Below are 20,132 nucleotides of genomic sequence, written 5' to 3' on the forward strand. Positions count from 1 at the left end.
CTCCTAGCCCAGACATCCTGTCTCTTAGCTTGAGATCACACACAGTCATAAAATTATTTATTTATCAGCTTATTTTCTTAGAGTTTGCAAGTTTACTCTGTATGCCCCAATTTTCTACAATAAAAACCTACGTTTCATAGGCATAGAGTTTATACACATTTCTGCTTTCTTCTAGCAGGGTGCACTGTGATTATAATCTTGAAGCTCAGCACATAACACAGTTTTCTTACATTTGTAACACAAGCATATGGATCATATTAATATTTACAGTGATACAGAATTATTTACAAAATTCTATCTGGCAGCCTCTCTGTTTATCACCCCCCCCCCCCGAGAACTCAAGCTAGTTTTTCAGGTGTCCCTTGAGAAACATTGGTTGAGAGGGTTGAGTCTAACTGGGTATCCCTTACCCCATTCCCTATCTTGAGAGCCCATTTGCGTTGGCATTGCTAATCCCACTGCGGTGCTGCACTGACATATTTGCTTGCAACTCTAGGCTCTGCCTTAGTAACTTGGTATTTTGCTGGCTGGCTCAATGTAACCAAGTTAGGGGTTTGTGATCGGTAACTACAGTGGATTTCCTTCCATACAGATAAGGCTGAAGTTTCTGTAGCGCCCACACTAGGGGGAAGACATTCCTTTTCTACAGCTGAATAGCATTCCTCTCTGGGTTGGAGCCTATGACTGAGATAAACCACTGGGTGCTCTTCTCCCCCTGAAGAAATCTGGCTAAGTACAGCCCCCACCCCATGGTTCGAAGCATCCACCTGCACAGCAAAGTATTTGCTGTAATCTGGACTGGCTAACACAGGGGTCCTCTCAAAGCTTCTTTAAGCTTCTGGAATGCCTGCTCACATGCTGTGGTCCACACTACCTTATCTGGCCTGCTAGTCAGGTCTGTAAGGGAAGCAGCTATGGTACTATAACTGGGGACAAACATTCTGTAGTACCATGCTGTCCATAAGAATGCCCTGACCTGCTTTTTGGTAACAGGTGCAGGCCATGCCTGAATGGCTTCCACTTTGGCAGGTTCTGGCCTGATCTTACCACTCCCCAATCTGTGTCTGAGGTAGGAGACCTCTGCCATACCCACCTGCCATTTGCTGGGCTTAATGGCCAACCCTGCTCTCTGTAATCTGCCCAGCACCTCCCTGACATGCTGAAGATGCTCTTGCCAGGAATGGCTGTAGATGGCAATATTATCTAAGTAAGCAAGGGCAAAATCTCCTGCTCCTGCTAAGATATGATCTACCAGCCTCTGGAAAGTCGCTGGGGCCTTTTTCATCCAAAAGGGCATCTTTGTGAACTCATACATGCCAAAATCTGTCACAAAGGCTGACCTCTCTCTAACACTGGGAGTCAAGGGCACCTGCCAGTAACCCTTGGTAAGATCAGTGGTGGTAAGATACTTAGCCCCACCCATCTGCTTTAGGACTTCATCTGCCCTAGGCATGGGGTAAGCATATGACTCTGTGTGACTATTTACTTTCCTGTAGTCCACACAGAACCTGGTGCTGCCATCCTTCTTTGGCACCAGCACCACTGGGGAGGCCCAGAGGACTGTTGGATTCCTGAATTACCCCTAGTTCCAACATTTCCTTTTTCTGCTCCCTCAGAGTCTGTTTGACTCTCTAAGACACCCTATAAGGGGCCTTCCTAATAGGCCTTTGGGGTCCTGTATCCACCTGGTGCTGCACCAGGTGAGTGAACCCTGGTTTCCCAGTGAACATGTCCCCAAACTCCTGTAAGATTGCCTCTGAGTACCCCAAGTTCCATTCCTGGCAAGAGCACCTTCAGCATGTCAGGGAGGTGCTGGGCAGATTACAGAAAGCAGGGTTGGCCATTAAGCCCAGCAAATGGCAGGTGGGTATGGCAGAGGTCTCCTCCCTCAGAGTCTGTTTAACTCTCTCAGGCACCCTATAAGGAGCCTTCCTAATAGGCCTTTGGGATCCTATATATCCACCTGGTGCTGCACCAGGTGAGTGAACCCTGGTTTTCCAGTCAATATGTCCCCAAACTCCTGTAAGATTGCTTGGAATTTTCGAACCTGGGCAGGAGATAGCTGCTGGGACATTGCTACCCCTTTCACTGAGGCGTCAGTCCGAGCCTCACTGAGGAGATCAGTAACCAGATCTCCCTCAAACTCCTCCTGCATTCCACTGCAAATACTCAGCACAAGGGCCTCCCTATCATGATAAGGTTTTATTATGTTAACATGGAACAATTTATGCCCCTGCTTAGCAGTTCTACCATGTAGTTAACATCACTGACCTTCCTTATCACCTTGTAGGGTCCCTCCCAAGCTGTCTGCAGCTTGTTATGTCTGACAGAAATGAGAACCATTACATGCTGCCCTACAGCATACTCTCTTACTTGAGCATTTTTGTCATACCAGACCATTTTCTGCTGCTGGGCTTCTACCAGGTTCTCCTGGGCCAAGCACATGAGTTCCCTGAGGCTTGTCCTGAGGTTTAGGACATTTGCCACAACAGACTGTTGGTAAGATTCACACTCACCCTCCTACTCATCACAAATTAGGTCTAGAGGCCCACTTACCCTATGCCCATACAAAATCTCAACGGGTGAAAAACCTGTGGATTCTTGGGGAACTTTTCTGTAAGCAAACAACAGACAGGGCAAATATTTGTCCCACACCCTCTTAAACTGGTCTGCAAATGCCCATAGCATGGACTTGATTGTAGTGTTTAACTTCTCAACAAGACCATTAGTCTAGGGATGGTAATACTTCACAGTACTTCCACAGACAAGCCGGCAGGTCTAACATGAAATTGGCACCTCTGTCAGTCAGTATTTCTTTTGGGAAACCTACCTTGCCGAAAATCTCTACCAAAGCATTTGCCACCTTTTCTGCCTCAATGCAGGACAAAGCCACTGCCTCAGGGTATCTTGTAGCATAATCTACTACCACTAGGATATACTTTTTCCCTGTGAAACTTGGGGTACTCAGAGGCCCCATAATATCCATAGCTACTCTCTGAAATGGCTCCTCAGTCACAGGCAAAGGCATCAGAGGAGCTTTCACCTTTTCACCTGCCTTGCCTACCTTTTGGCACTGCTCACAGGTCCCGCAGTACCCTGTTACATCTCTGGAAATTCCAGGCCAATAGAAGTTCAGTATACTATGTTTCTTTGTATGTTTTATGCCCATATGACGTGCAAAGGGAATATCATGGGCTATGGCTAGAAATGCCACACAGTACTCTCTAGGCACTACCAACTGCTGTATTCTCTCATGCCCTAGCCCTCCCTCAGGGGTCCACTGTCTATACAGTAACTCTTTTCCCCAGTATACATAATCCCCCTTCCATTGAGAATTAGGTCCCTCACTAGCTGCCTCTCTCAGGCCTTGTAATGTAGGGTCTGAGAGCTGAGCCTGTCTCAACTCTCTCTTTGTAACCCTTCCCAGCTCCCCTTCCACAAGAAGTCTGGTATCCTTTGACAGCAGTGCCTCACTATCAGCCTGGGTACTACTACTCACCTCTACCCTTGCAGTCACTCTGTCCAAGGGAACATCAGTACCCACAAGCAGCTGTGGCTCACCTTCAATCTCACTGCTACAGGGTAGCTCCCTCCCTGAAGTAACCACCTCACCAGTCCTGGCTGCACGTATGTGGTCTGTCTGGGTCTCTCCCAGGCTACCAGACACACCTGCTTGTCTCCAAGCCTGACTTCATGTAACTGCATGAACACATGATACTGCATTATCAAAATGTTTCCCTATCAGGACATCTGCTAGATGGTAGTTTGGTACCCTTGTTGTTTCAAGACAACCTATTATTGGCATTTTGTCATTCCCACTTTCTGGCTTTCCCACTTTTTGTTCACCACCTTGCCTCTGTGGACATTTATATGCCACATGTCCCCACTGGTTTCATTTAAAACATCTGATCCTAGGTCCTGGATGTGTACCTGGACTAGTGGCTTCCCCTGCTACTGGCAGATTCTGCTGGGGCAGTCAGGGCTGCCCACCATGGGTTCCTTTAGACCCATGAGCAGCATTGGGTGACCCTTTCCTGTGCAGGGATGCCCTGCTTGCTAGGTATAGGTCTCCCTTCTTCCTCAACTCATCTACAGTAAGGCATTGTCTACCAGCTAACCAGATCCTCATGTCCTCAGACAAAGTGCTAAGGACTTGTGCCCTCATTGAAAGGTCTTCCAGCCCTTCAAAAGTGGTGACTTGACATCCACTCACCCACCCACCTATGAAAATAAGTGCTTATTTAGTTCAGCAACATATTCACACACACTTTCATCTGCATTGCGTCTATGCTCACAAAACATTTTCCTATAAGCTAAAGGTGTTAGCTTAAAACGTTCTAGCAGACAATTCTTTACAACATTATAATTTAGAAAGTGATGATCAGACAGTTTGGATAGAGCATTTACAGCTTTACCATGGAATAAAGGGGTCAGGAACTGCATCCAGAGCCTTTGATCAACATCATACTGTTTAGATACCCTCTCAAACATATGAATGAAACTATCAAAAGTACCCCCCTCTGTAAATTGTTGAAGACATTTACTGACCTTTTGTGCTTCTCGGGCCTGGTTACTCCCTTCTCCATTACCTCCATGACTCTGGTGAAGAGTCATCATCTCCTTTTCATGTTGCCTCTGCTTCTCCTATGCTTCTATTTCTAAACAGCTGGCCTCAAACTCAAGTCTCTTTAGCTCCAGACGGATTTTTAAGTCCTCTGTCGAAATGTTGAGCTGTCCATTCTCTGAGTGTTATACATCTCCACAGCCAGTCTGATCATCCTCCTGGTTGCTATTCTCAGTTACAGCTGTGACCAAAGCTGCAATCATGTCTGCCTTAGTCAGGTTTCCATCCACCAGTCTTTTATCCTGGTACATCCCAGCCAACTGGCTCCTTGTCAGCTTGCCATACTCCTCTGCTGATATGCTTGACTGCTCTCCCTGACTAACTAAGCTAACAAAAGAAGTAAAACAGTCCGAACTCTGAATGTTCATTGCGTGGCTGATTTAGACTAGAAAAACACTTTCAGTGATCACTGTACGCAAGCTACAGGAATTCACTATCCACACCACTACAAGCCAATTAATATGTGATGTGGCTAACTCATCACTATCAGCCAATTAATATTTGATGTGGATATCCCACCACTGCCAAACAATATGTGATGCCCGTGTACTGGCCCACTAATCAAGGAGCCTCAAGCCTCACCACTAGCACTAGTGAGGGGAGTCCACACTGGGTGGATAACAAGTACACACACAGTAAAGTGCAAGTTCCCGTAAGAGCACACAGCGATTACAGTCAGTCTGGGGCTGGTTTCTTCCTTTCTCTCCAGATCCCCAATAAGACTCCCCACTGCCACAGCTATAAGGTTCAGATCTCAGCCGTGTGGTCAAGCCAAAACCTCCAGCACCCTCTCTGTCCAAACAGTGCTTCATGTCCTTGCCCAAGTACTGACACACAGACACTCCTGGGGAAGGCTGGCACAGGTTCTCCAGCTATGCCCCCTTCTGCCCAGACTATACTGTATTACCACCTGCCACAAACCTCTCTTATCAGCTACTATAAAGGCCCTTACCAAAGGGTGTCCAGTTCTACTGTGCAATGTTATTATTATCCAAATGGTAAGTGTTACGAACAGCAAGGCTAGTGGAGTGGCTTGTAAAGTATCATCAAATGCATGCAAGTATGCTAAGAGCTTAACTATCTCTACACAAAACAGACACAGTTAAAAGGTTTAAAAATATTTAATAATAAATAATACAAACACAAGACAATACTCATTAATTCAACACAGTGACAACAGAGGGTTCAGAAATCACAGGAAATACTTTAAAACAACAATGTAGGACAGGCTGACATAAATATAGAAACGTACACTAATCTTACTGTATTTCTATCTCTAAGCTAAATTTAGCGTCAGCGTCTCAAGCATGTATTATCTTTTTGTTTAATCAGTTAAGGCCTCCATATTGGGTTAGAATCGTACTGTTTATTCCATTTTCCATAACGGTGAAGAGCTGGAGTAACACTCTATCCTTAAAATGATAAGTCTTACTCAGAAGCTATAGCGCTCAATTCTATATGTTATTAGTGTTACCCTACTATTAATTACACATGAGCCAATGCATATGGGAACTCTTTAACTGATTGTAGACTACATTGTTATATGTACTCTGATATATTTGCTGTATACGTGCTCTGCCCTATCCACCCTGCTAACAACTGTAAATCTGTTTGTGTTATTTTCCTTCCCACTAGCTACCTCCTTACTTTAAGTACTAGTAGAAGATAGAATGTATATTTAACTTGCTACTTATGAACATTGTTTTTTACTTTGTCTTTTTCTGTCCTCCAGCTTTCTTGCTCTGAATCTTTCCCCTGTGTCTCTGCCTGGGTGAATAACTGGACCTAACCAAGCTGAACTCCCCATTGCCAAAGCAATACTCCCTGCTGCTTCAACTCCCTTTTTGAGGAAAAGTGTACCTAGTGACCTTAAAAAGAACTGAAGAAAGTATGTATTTCTGCTAAATCAGAATTCTGTACTCTTACTCTGCTAGCTGTAGTAATACATTCCCTGTCAGGAGTGCCAGCAGCCTAACCCCTCCATTGTTTTCTGTCCTCCATACCTCTCTCAGCTCTTTGTTCTGTTGCTCCCTCTTCCCCTGTCTTATCAGCCCTAGCATGCCCTGGTGAGCCTTTGCTTTCTGCATAGTCCACTACTGGGCACCCCCTTTCCATTGAAATAAGTCTACTATTCCACCTAAACCTCTCCAATGAATTCGAACTTTAAACATACAAACTTAAAGTAGAAATATAACATAATTTAATACTTCTCTCCTTTCTGCTCCACAGCTTACACATCTCTGTCCCCCTCTCTTCACCTATACCTTAGCCCACTCTTCCCACCTTATCTAGGCCACCACCACTTACCCTTCTGTTACTTCCACTTCATACCTACTGCTCCACTGATAGTCTCTCGCTCCTCTTCTGCTTTCTGGGCTCTACCCGCTCCGTTAGCCTCTGGCTCACTCCAGCTCCCTACCCTGCCGCCAATTCCCACCCACCCCCAGTACATCTACATTTATTCCTGCACAAACCACACCCACTGCTACACATATCCAATCACTACCCCACTTACAAAACTCAATCTCCTTTTTCCCGCCAAAACCAACTTAGTCAACTCCCCATTATCAACTTACATAACCAATCCCACTCCCAAACCACACCCCCTCCAACCTATTGCAACTCTCCATATATTAACTACTACCTGGATAACATCCAGTTCCTATATACACACTATTTCCTACATACCTTACTTCTCTATATTTATATTACTATTCTATTAACTCTTTCACAACATGCTCTCTAAACACTCCTTCCTCTTATTTTCACTGTTACTACTCCTCACCTTATCTTCTTTCTACCATCTTTCCCAACCTACAATTCTCACCCACTTCCAAACCTTTCATATAACTAACCCTCACAGCTCTCCATTTTCTCACTCATACTCTCTTATCTCCCCCCATTTATACCCCTCCGAAAACCTCCTCCTTATTCAGCACAAACTTATTTCCTATCATACTTATCCTATCACCATAACCACTAGTAAAGGCCTCCAATTTATAACAGAACCCAATCTCATCTCCCTGATAACTACTCACCTAAACCATTCCATGCTGTATCTGATTAGTTCCCTCATATCTGGAGACATTCATCCTAATCCAGGCCCCACCACCATAACCACCACAAATAAATCCCTATTAGTCACTTCCTTAAATTCCCAAAGCATAGTAAACAAAGTCCCAAACCTTCACGCTTGGCTCACACACAATAAACCTGACATCCTGACTATTTCTGAAACCTGGCTAAAACCACACATTAAAGACTCTGAAATAGTTCCTCCAAACTACTCCATCATAAGAAAAGACAGACCTCACAAAAAAGGTGGAGGAATAGCCCTTCTATATTCTTCCTCCCTAGTAGTTACTCCCTACAATAAACCTATTCCACACTTCAACAACATGAACTACTCCTTACCCTACTACAAATCAATAATTATAAACACATATGCATAGCTTCCCTTTATATCCCCCCAGGCGATAATATTCCCACACTCGAACTTATCCTTTCCTGGCTATCCAGTAACATTAATAATGAAACCATAATCCTAGGAGATGTTAACATTAACTGGGCCCTTATCCAGTCTCCTACAAACCCCATTAACATCAACCTTTATAATTTTTCACAACTAATCACTTCAGTAACCCACCCTGCCAAAACCTCCTCCAATGGGAGTATATTAGATTGGATTCTTGTCTCCCATCCTCACTATTACACCAACAGTGGCACTCTCCCTGACCCACTTGGTGACCACATGCCCACCTTTACCCACCGGCTTCCCACTATCCTTCAACGAACCCATAACTATATTACTATCCGTGACCAAAAAAACTTCAACCCAATAACCTTTTCAAACTCATTACAAGCAATAAATTGGAATTGTTTAAAACTCTACCTCTAAACAATGCGGTCTCACACTTCAACTCAACATTCTTAAAATTACTAGACTCCCAAGCTCCCCTAGACAAAGAGAATTAAAACTAAATCAGCCCCATGGCTCTCCAAATGTACTCTTGCTACCATGAGACAGAGACAAAGTCTGGGCACGCTATCAAAAGCAAGATAGCACCACTCCTATGAATATAAAATGCTCCGAAATAAAGTAAAAACTCATTACTTTTGATCGTCAAAACTACTTCCATACACTCCAAAACAACAATAAAACAACCCTCAAAAATTCTGGAAAGGGATCTCTACTCTCCTCCACCCTAGTAAACCAGATACTCCTACCCCTGACCCAAATGCTCCTGAACTTGATTTAGCCACACAATTTAACTCTTTCTTTATTGACTCTATCTCCAAACTGACCTCCTCATTCTCTAACACCTCCCTGCTATCCAATACCCCCCACCCACCCCCTCTCTCATTACTTCTCCACCCTACTCCGCACCCACTAACTCATCTACCCCTCCTCCACAAACTCTATCCTCATCTTCACCACACCATAACTTCCCCTCCTGACTGCAACCTCTTCTCATTAAATCCCATACCTACATCTACTATAAAGAAACTCCTTCAGAAACTGAAACCATGTACCAATGCTCCTGATAATATCCCTTCTTACTTTCTCAGTATAGCAGCTGATACTCTTGCCTACCCCATTAGCATCTTAATAAACCGCTCACTACAAGAAGGTACAGTTCCCCAAATCTGGAAACAAGCCTTTATTATACCTCTACACAAAGGTGGTAACAATAATAACATTACTAATTTCCGTCCCATAGCCATCCTGTCCCCCATTTCAAAGATCCTAGAAAAATGTGTCCAACTTCAACTCCTTCCTCACCTCCTAGACAACCACCTTATAACTCCCACACAGCACGGTTTCAGACCCAATCATAGCACTATGACTGCCCTCCTCTCCTTCCTTGAAATTGTAAACAAAGCCCGTGACTCTGGACAAATTGTTTCCACCTTACTTCTTGACCTCTCCAAAGCCTTCGATACTATCTCACACAGCCTACTCTTAACTAAACTCTCCAAACTTTACCTATCCTCCTCCTCTTTGAACTGGTTCTCTAGTTACCTATCTAACAGAAATCAAGCTGTAAAATGGAAAAAAGCCACCTCCTCTTTCCTTAGTACCCCTACAGGAGTCCCACAAGGCTCCATACTAGGTCCTCTTCTCTTCAATATTTTTATTAACGACTTCCACAAATCAATCCCACTCTCCAGCATCATCCAATACGCAGATGATTCTACTATCATCTGTTCTGCCCCTTCAATCACTACACTACAAAACTCACTCAAGATGCCTTCTCTTCCACAGAGCAATGGATGCTAAGTAATCATCTAGCTCTCAATGCTACCAAGACCAAACTAATGTTATTTACTCCTTCTAAAATCACCCCTCCCAACATGAATACATTCTTAGTTACTAGCCAAAACAACTCACCTCTTGAAATAGTGGCAGAGACCAAACTACTTGGGGTCCAAATAGACAACCAACTTAAATTTAACTCCCACCTGCAAACAAACATCAAAAAAACTCATCAAAAACTCGGCATGCTCTATAGACAGAATGCCTACCTCACAGCTGCTACTAAAATTACCCTCTCTACTTCCTTCCTTATCCCCTCCCTTCTCTATGGCGCCCCACTACTAACTAATCTCCAGTCCCTTATTAAAAACAGCTTAGCTCCTGCTATAACAAAATAGCAAAATTAAGCCACCAGCCATAAGTCCTCCACTCACCACTGTTTATCCCTCCATAAACTAAAATGGCTAGAACTTCCCAATCAACTAACTTATACTCAACTAACTCTAGCCCATAAGCTTATTCTAAACCCCTCCCTCTGTCCCTCCCTTTCCTCTGTCTTTAAAATGCACCTACCTAACAGAGTTCTAAGGTCAAATAATCAAAATCTACTAGAAGTGCACAAACCTACTCATCCCCCAGGCAAAACCTTCTTTCCTTCAGCCTCGCTCGTCTCTGGAACTCCCTACCTCCACTCATCCGCACCACCTCAAACCACTCTACCTTCAAAAAGTCTCTTTTCTTACATCTAGCATCACAGTGGGAATGCTCTTGCTCCCACCCTACATAACTAACATTACCTAATATCATTCTGTACAATATCTTACTTTAATCAGTTTACTTTGTTTGTTCTCTAATCTGTATTAATGAAATGTTTACACTTGTTCCACTAACTAGTATGTCTCATCTCAAAGTATTTACTGTTATTACAGATATTCCATAATCAATAAGTTTTACTCTTAGTCTGCCTTCATACTATTAATAACTGTCTGTATCTACATTGTCACTGTCAAATGTTGAATGTATATTTTGTTTTTGTCACTGTCAAATGTTGAATGTATATTTTGTTTTTGGAGCTTTTCTCCCCAGGACTCCATTGAAAACGGGTTCTTACGGCCCAATGGACTATCCTGGTAAACCAACTGCAGTAAATAAATAAATATAAATAAAGAGAAATCACTGTTCTAATCGTACTGTATTTCTATCTCTAAGAGAAATCACTGTTCTAAAGAACTTACTTACAGAGCAAGGCACAGTGCTGGTGGGTTGTGCTGGTGAGTTGTTAACAGGTCTGAAGACAAATACAAAATGCACTCTCTTTCTCTTGAGATAGTCCTTAAACTGATAATAAACATCACTGCTGAGTCATTTCAGATTACATCATTCTTGTCACCTCTGTTGAAATTTCCCAGGCTCACAGAACTTAACATTTCTTTGTGATTTACAGCTGCCAGGAAGTTACAGCAATAAAAGACACTTTACATGTGAAACCTAGTAATTATCTCTGTCTTAAGACAATAGAAAGAAGCTTTTAGCCCAGACATCATGTCTCTTAGCTTGAGATCACACACAGTTGTATAATTCTTTACAAGCTTATTTTCATAGAGTTTGCAAGTTAACTCTGTATGTCCCACTTTTCTACCATGAAAACATACATTTCATAGACATAGAGTTTATACACATTTCTGCTTTCTTCCAACAGGGTGCACTGTAGTTACAATCTTGAAGCTCCACACATAACACAGTTTTCTTACATTTGTAACACAAGCCTGTGGATCATATTAATATTTACAATGACATAGAATTATTTACAAAATTCTATCTAGCTGGGCTGGTAGCCTCTCAGTTTATCACAATATTGATAATGTAGCGGAAAGTATCCTAAGAACTAAGCCAATACAGAATGGAAGAAGGAGATTCTGCTGATAGGGGTGACTGCAGTTATGGATATAGATAATAGGCAAGAGGGGGCTGGAATTTATTGGGGAAAACTGAAAGAACCAATGTATTGGGAGCAAATAACTGGAGAGGGAAAGATGATAGAATGGGAAGACGCCAAGACCTTAGTTGGACTGCAGGTTAGAGATTGCCTTTTATATCAGGGATTGATATCAGAGTACAGGCAAAGAGAAAGAAATAGGGGTGTCCTAAATGAATTACCAGCATTGGTAGATGTTTTAGTAGAAGGTAGAACAGAATCTGCCATTAAGAAAGGAATAATTAGTAGAGCATATAAAATATTGCATGATAACTATAAGAATAAATCAGAGGAGGTTAGAAAGATTAGGAAGAGAAATTGGATAAGCAATTCACAAAAACAATGAGAGGATATATGCATGTCTCCCAAATATACAACAAACTCTAGAAGATTTAGGATTTTTTTTGCTCAGAAATATTTACATAGATATTTTTATACCCCAAGTATACTCCAGAGAATTTTTCCTCAGGTGGACAACAACTGCTGGAGGTGTGATGGGGAAGAAAGAGGTAATTGGGAACATATTTTCTGGGAGTGCAGTGAGTTGGTGGACTTTAAGGATTCCCTGTAGGGTGCACTGTCGAGAGATGCTGGGTGAGCAGATTGGTGTGATGAGGGAGATGATTTGTCTGAGCCATGATACAGAATCGGAATTGCCTAGACATGGTAAGGCCTTGCTCTGGCTAATTATGGTTGCTGCCAAAAAAGCAATTACTAGAAAATGGAAATAAAAATCTAAATCAACTGTTCTACAAGTAGTGACTATAGTGACCTAGATAAAACAACTGGAATTGAGACATTTAGAAAAGGGTATTAACAGACTACATAGGAAAAAAATGTGAATTGTGGGAATAGTACATAAAGAGGAGGAATGAGGTTTAAAAGAAGGCAGGACTTAAATGAGCTATGCAGTTTTTTGACTGAAAATGATTGGGTAGATTGTAAGTGATGTATAATGTTTACAACTGGGAGTGTGTCAGTATGGTTTGTAATGTAAAATGCATGCAACTAAGATTATGTCTTTGTGTTTGTTTTAATTTATATAAATATATGATTGTCTGTGTCATAAGTGATGGTTTAATAAAGATGCTTCTTGTTTAAAAATGATCGTAGATGGGGTTTTGCAGTTAAAATGAAATCTCTCCCACCTTCTTTGTACAGGATTGTGCCTTAAATCTGTTCTCTGTTCCTACAAGACACTTTGCTGTGATAAAAACAAGATAAATAGAATCTTAACTGATAAGTTAAAGCTTCACCCTTATCTGAAATATTCCAGCCTTCTCTGAACAAATTCTCTGCACTGCCCCATTACCTTCCCCTTTCCTTTTTCTAAAGAAGTTAACACCAAACCTTTCTTTTTCTAACGTGTGTTGCATGTATGTCATCTAAAGTCAACTTTTACTACTGAAGATTAAATAATATTGCGTAATCCAAAGTACTGCTGTCTATTCATAGCTCTCAACCACTTAGTGCAAAAATCTGGATAGAGCCAAAACGAACAGGGAGACAAAGCCCCAAAAATAAGGACAAATGGGGACAAATTTAAATATCGCTCTTATAAACTTAGAAAGTTGCTACAATAAAAAGGTATTATGGTGTCATGCATTTTCTGAAGGATATGAAGTCTGAAACTCAAATTCCTGTTACTATTTAGTGAATTCAGTTCTCACTAATTTACCACAATAATCCATATAATCACAAATTTTATAAGGAACAGACCAAAAATATGGGGCAAAAATATGGACAGTGGAAAAGTATGTGTCTATTAAAAGTGCTCTTGTGTATGTTCTATTATTACTGTATCTAACACTGCATGGAATAGAATGGATTAGATTGTGGTACATATCTCTTCTGTCACCAGTTGTGGTACAAATATCTGAGTTTCAGGAGACTAAAAGTATATTCAAAAGATTTGTTTGTTAATATTACATATTAAGCCCCAGTTTTGAGAACTATTGTATTCATGTGTGTTACTACCTTGGCTCAAAAATGGATCAGGTTACTGGTACTTGCATCTAGAGATGTGCTGAGACCTCTTCCCCTTTTCAGGGAAGAGATCATAGATGAGCAGTGCCTGTAAAACTAATAATAATAATACTCAGCAATGCTGCAAATATAGTACTGCTCAAGTCAAAGAACTAGCTGCTGTAACATAATTAAGCAGGCTACATAACAGGCATCACCTGCTATTTCACCCTTGCCATCTGATGCTTGATTGATCATCCATAAGGATTGTAGATCAATATGCATGTATACCTTTAAGAAGCTTTCCCTGAGCTTGCGCATGTGTATAAATACTGAGCATGTGAGAGCCAGACTGCCATTTTGTAGAGAGCTGTTGAGAATGTAAGCATGCATGTATGTGTTAGTCTGTCAGTCAATTTTATGTTGCTGCTATCCATCCTGATGTGTTTTTATATAATAAAGCATGTAAACTACCTCGCCTGTTCATCTTGAATCATAACATAGGATGAGCGACATAGTGTCAGAATGGGTTGCAGAATCAAGACCAAGAGACACTCAGTTAATGTTGGAGGAATATAGCACAATGGATCATCCTTACTGCACATACAACTTGCAAAACAGGTTAGAAATGAATTCTAGGTACTAAAACATGCTTAAATGATTTCTTACTCAAAGAAAATAAAACCACGCTCTCAGAATGCTCAAAACGAATTTCTAATTAAAGGAAATGCCTGAAACTGCGACATATTGATAAAAATATTTGAAATAGTTACAAAAATGTTTAAAACAATGCCCAAATCGCATAAAATGTATAAAATAAACGACTGCATTTTTTTCGCTGTGTGCTATACACAAATATGCTTACAAGTGAGAAATGTATGCTACCAGTAACTTCTAATGCTAATGTTGATAGTATGCAGCACGTGGTTAAAAGAAACTGGCCCAAGCACATGGCAGCAATTACGAGTCCTGTAACAGTCACTGGGAAATCCCATAGCTGTCTAGCAAATTCCAGAGCATGCACAGTCTCCGTGAAGCACAAGGGTGAGTTAACAAACTCAAAGCATGTTCCCTCACCTAGCCTCATAGTCAGCTGTCATAATTGTGGTGGCAATTGTGTGTCTAAAAGAGAAAAGTGCTTAGCTTTTGGTCAGCAGTGCTACAGATGTAAAAAGGGGAATCATTTTCAAATATTTTGTAAATCAAATAAGGCGCATTCGTTTATTAAAAGAGATCATTCAAAGAGACAAGTTGATCAATTAGAAAGCTATAACCCTACTTTTTATGTTGATAGTGTGTGTGTGCTTAATGAAACAGTCAATGTAGTAGATTTGTGGGTAAATAATGAAGTATTTTGAACTGTTCGGATAAATGGAAGACACATAGAGCTCAAAGTTGACACAAGTTCAAAGTGAATTGTTATGTCAGCAGAAACATTTGCTGGAGTACATGCTGGTGAGAAGCTTGATTTGGAAAAGTATGTGAAACTTGTTTCTTATGGTGGTGAAGAAATTCAAACCAAAGCCTCAGTAGTGCTTTCGTGTTACTCTGCTGGAAACAGCTATGACTTGCAATTTTACTTGGTCAAAAGCCATATACAGTCATTATTAGGCCTCGGAGACGGTTTGAAAATGGGACTACTTTCATTTAATAAAGAAATCCACCATGTAAGCTTGAAAGACAACTGTTCTAATTTTGTCCAGTCTGTTTTCTCTACCTATGCTGAACTTTTCGATGACAAACTAAAACTCCCAGTTGTGTACTCCACAGAGTTAGACTCTGAAGTCAGCCCAGTTGTCAGGCCAACCCAGAAAGTTCCAGTTGTTATGCAGAACAGAGTCAAAGCCAAGCTAGACAAACTGGTGCAGCAAGGTGTAATTTGTCCAATAAAAGAACCAAACAAATGGGTATATTCCATGGTAGTAGTTCACAAGAAAAGCTTTGACGACATCAGAATATGTATTGATCCATGAGATTTGAACAAAGCACTAAAAATATCTTATCATCCAATGCATACAGTTGAAGAAGTCACTGCTATTATGCCAAATGCCTCTGTTTTTCCTGTCTTAGATGCAGAGGGTTCATTTTGGCAAATTGTGTTTGACCGAAATTCTTCATTTGTAACCACTTTCAGTACTTCTTTTGGCAAGTACAGATTTTTGAGAATGCCATTTGGGATAAATTCTGCCAGTGAAGTCTTCCAACTTGCCAAGGAGTACATTTTTTCTGGTTAGCCGTATGCTATTATAGTAGATGATATTCTAGTAGGAGGTAATTGTGAAGCCGAGCATGACAGAAACCTCAAGAAAGTTCTGGAAAGAGCACGTGAAATGAATCTTAAGCTGAATTCTCAGAAGTGCAAATTCAGGCTACAAGAAGTTACTTATGTTGGTCATTTGTTTACCAATTCAAGCTTATGACCAGATCCTTCCAAGCAAACAGTAATTCTTGAGATGCCAGCTCTAGTGTTCAAGCCCTATAACATTTTTTTGGCATGGTTAACTATCTAGGCAAGTTAATTCCAGACTTGAGCCAACTTTCAGCACCATTATGCGAGCTGACATGCAAAGATTTGATTTGGTCATGGTCAGAACAGCACCAAAGAACATTTGATGTCCTGAAACAGAAAATTGCCAGTCCACCAACTCTCAGCTACTATGATGTTCACAAACCAGTTACTCTTTCTTGTGATGCTTCAAAATTTGGTCTTGATGCAGTCATTTTTCAAGAGGGTAGATCAGTAGCCTATGCATCCAGAACTCTAACCCAAACCAAGATACAGTATGCACAGATAGAGAAAGAGCTTTTGGAAATTGTGTTTGCATGTTCAAAGTTCCATTGATTATAGTTAGGGCCAACCTATTCAAATAAAAAATTATCACCAACCTCTAGTCACTATTTTGAGAAAGTTTATGCATACAGCTCCTGCCAAATTATAACGTATGATGTTGAAATTGCAAAAGTATAATTTTTAAATTTGTCCACACAAGAGGCAAACTTCTTTATCTTATTGATAATTTATCCAGATCTCCAGAATTGCCACTAAACAGCGTGAAAATGAGAAACTTGATTTTGAAGTCATGGAAGTGAGATTTTTTTTCTTCCACGTTTTAATGAGCTTAAAAGTCACACAGCCTCAGATCCAATTCTTCAGAAGGTCAACCAGTTTATCAGTCGAGGATGGCTGTCAGAGCAATCTTGTTTACCTCATGACCTGCAACCTTATTTTCATCATGAAAGGTCTAAAAGTGATTGTTCCAAAATCCTTGCAACAAAAGTATATTACCGTTTTGCATAGTGGCCACCCAAACACTGATTCTACCAAAAGAATGGCGAGAGGTCTAGTCTTTTGGCCTTCTATGTCACAGAATATTGAAAGAGTAATTTCATCTTGTTCTGTGTGTAATAGTACTAAGCCACATTAACAGAAATAACCACTTCAGCTAAACCAGATTCCTGAGCTATCTTGGTTGACAGTAGCCACAGACATTTTCAAATGGAATGGTCAACATTACTTGGTGTTAGTAGAGTCTTATTCATATTGGTTCGAGATTGACCTACTTCCTAATCTAGCGTCAAGTATTGTCATTATTAAGTTAAAGTGCCATTTTACAGTCCATGGTAGTCCACACAAAGTTATTTCTAACAATGGTACACAGTTTACAAGCTAGCAGTTCAAAAGATTTGCTGAAAAGTGGGACTTTATTCACGTTACGAGTAGCCATGAGTACCCACAGTTAATTGGTTTGGCAGAATATGCAGTTCAAAGTGCAAAACAGTTATTAGAGAAGTGAAAATGAGACAGTAGAGATGTTTTCTGAATCTCCTGAATCTCAGAAATATTGCTTGTGATAAACATCTTGGTTCACCTGCACAAAGGCTTTTGTCGAGACAAACAAGGACCACACTACCAATCAGTGGCAATTTATTGGTTCTCTGTGCTAAAAAACGACAGAGCAGTGAAAGCACATCTCATGAAAAGGTGTTTGTCCTAAGTCCTATTATAAGTCCAGCAAACCGCTCAATCCATTACAAGAAGGGAAGATAGTGAGGATGCAGATGTCCAAAGGGTTTGATCGGATTGGAGTCATGAAAAGTGTATGTCCAGAACTAAGATTGCACATTTTGGAAAAACAAAGAGTAGAATTTAAGTGGAATCAGAAACATTTAGTACCAGTGTCTGAGCCTGTATTGCAACATCTTGCCTGTGAAAATGACTCTAGATCTCAGAGTGAGTTATCTAGTGTTCCAGTTCCAGAGGATGTTTCAGCAAATATTCCTATTTCTGAAAAGATTTCCAAAACTCCTGAAACAGATTATTCACCAATGACCGTCCCTGTTGCTAAACTTAGTCCAAATTGTAATATCACTACATCAGATCGCATTTCCAGACCATGTTCCAGATATACGACAACTTGGACATGAATGTTGTGTTTATTTCTTAGTGTCTGTATAATTGCATGTCTTTTTCAAATGTCATTTTATTGTGGGCAATTCACTAAAAAGGGAGAATGTAGAACAGTATGTATGTATATCTTTAAGAAGCTTTCCATGGTCTTGCACAAGTGTATAAATACTGAGCACATGCTAGCCATACTGCCATTTTGTAGAGAGCTGTTGAGATGTAAGCATGCATGCATGTATGTATGTATTAGTCTGTCAATCAGTTTGTTTATATTTTATGTTGCTGCTACCCATCCTGATGTGTTTCTGTATAATAAAATATATAAATGAACTACCCAACCTGTTTGTCTTGAATCATAACACAGGATGAGCGACAAGGATGATGGCCTATATATGCTAGTCCACCATTCTGTTCCATGTCCTTTGTCTTTTAGGATACTTGAAGCTGCCAACAAGTTGTACTTAAGCATTTATGGTGCTTAGTCCCTGAAGGGTTATATCATATCTCTGTAAAAACGATAGATAAAAAAGCAGCTATACCAAGACGCTCGCTGCCACCTCTCACAGCACAATTCAGCTAAAAGAAACGGAGCCCTTTTGTAAAATCTTGCACATTTATTGAACCAAAGTTGAGCGCTTTCTCTCGCCGAATGCGAGCTTCCTCAGAACAAATTGTTCATAGTATAACAAAGTTAATATACTAAAAATGGCGCCAAATCAAAACATTTCATCAATTATCCAATTACTGTGTTTAAACAAACACTACTTATCCACATTACATAAATAACACTATTCATAAATCACAATTCATATATATGGAATGTAAAAATACATACAACATGTTATTCTAAAAGAAGAAGTGGTTTGATGGACAAAAAGTCATTTATCCCTGGGTATGTGGTGGCATCTGTATAAATTTGCCACCATAATTCTCTGTATGCCAGATAGTTCTTAGAATTTTAAGCATTTATGGTGCTTAGTCCCTGAAGGGTTATATCATATCTCTGTAAAAACAATTTAGAGCCACAGGATTGTCGTTCAACATTAGCTATGTAAGCCTGAAAGGGTAATGAGGAATGAGTAGAAAGTTCTCAAAAATAACATAATCCCAACATCAGCTCTGTTTAATTAGCAAATCATTTATAAACCATGAAGAAAAAAAAATCTGTTTTTCTTTAAGTACAGTACTTTAAACATGTATTTAACTGATACTGCTATTCTTTTTATCATGTGTTTAATATAGCTCTGGAGAATCGAGAACCCCAGTCTTTGGAGAATGTACATTGCAAAAAGGAGGGAAATGAGAAGACTGAAACAATTTTCAGATCCAGAAAGTATTCTTTATCATGGAACAAATTCAGATACATGTTCAAAAATCAATGCAGATGGTTTTAACCGAAGCTACTGTGGTAAAAATGGTAATGAACCTTGTAAATGTTGAACAGTATTTTATTCTTGCATGTTGCTTAAAAAAATACCATGGAGACTAAGACAAATTAAGGAAAAGAAGTATAAGCAAACCACACTATGTTCAGTTGCACTTTTCCTTAACTGTTAGAAAATGCAAATAACCTACATTTTTGGAAATTACTGTTTTAAAGTTGCAAGCTACAGTTAGAATTAAATCTTACCTGCTGTGTTAATTACTTACTGATTATAGTACCACTCTGAAGGGTTGTCTGGAGTGGACAGAACATTTGTGGCCATTCCTGTTACTCTTAAAACCTCAAGATGCTACCAGGCAGGTCCATTCTGGTCCTCTGCAGTCCTTGCATTGGAGCTAAAATCATGCACACCACTATGATCCTGAGTTCTTTCTGAGTGCTTGCAGAGTTTAGATATCCATTTGATGTGCATTGTTGCAAGCTCCTACATTCACTGCCTGAAAAACATAGACCTTCCAAGTG

General features: G+C 40.4%; 1 protein-coding gene across 1 annotated transcript in view; it reads left to right on the forward strand.

Moving 5' to 3' along the window:
• LOC122794822 (protein mono-ADP-ribosyltransferase PARP14-like) overlaps positions 1–20,132 on the forward strand; it is a gene marked incomplete in the record, with an annotated part of 659,914 nt that overhangs the window by 549,263 nt on the left and 90,519 nt on the right. The window contains 1 exon segment of the mRNA XM_044063427.1: positions 19,469–19,643. Coding sequence (XP_043919362.1) covers positions 19,469–19,643 — 175 coding nt within the window.

Source organism: Protopterus annectens, chromosome 2.part1, assembly GCF_019279795.1.
Source record: "Protopterus annectens isolate FY-2018-M chromosome 2.part1, PAN1.0, whole genome shotgun sequence".
Classification (NCBI taxonomy): domain Eukaryota; kingdom Metazoa; phylum Chordata; order Ceratodontiformes; family Protopteridae; genus Protopterus; species Protopterus annectens.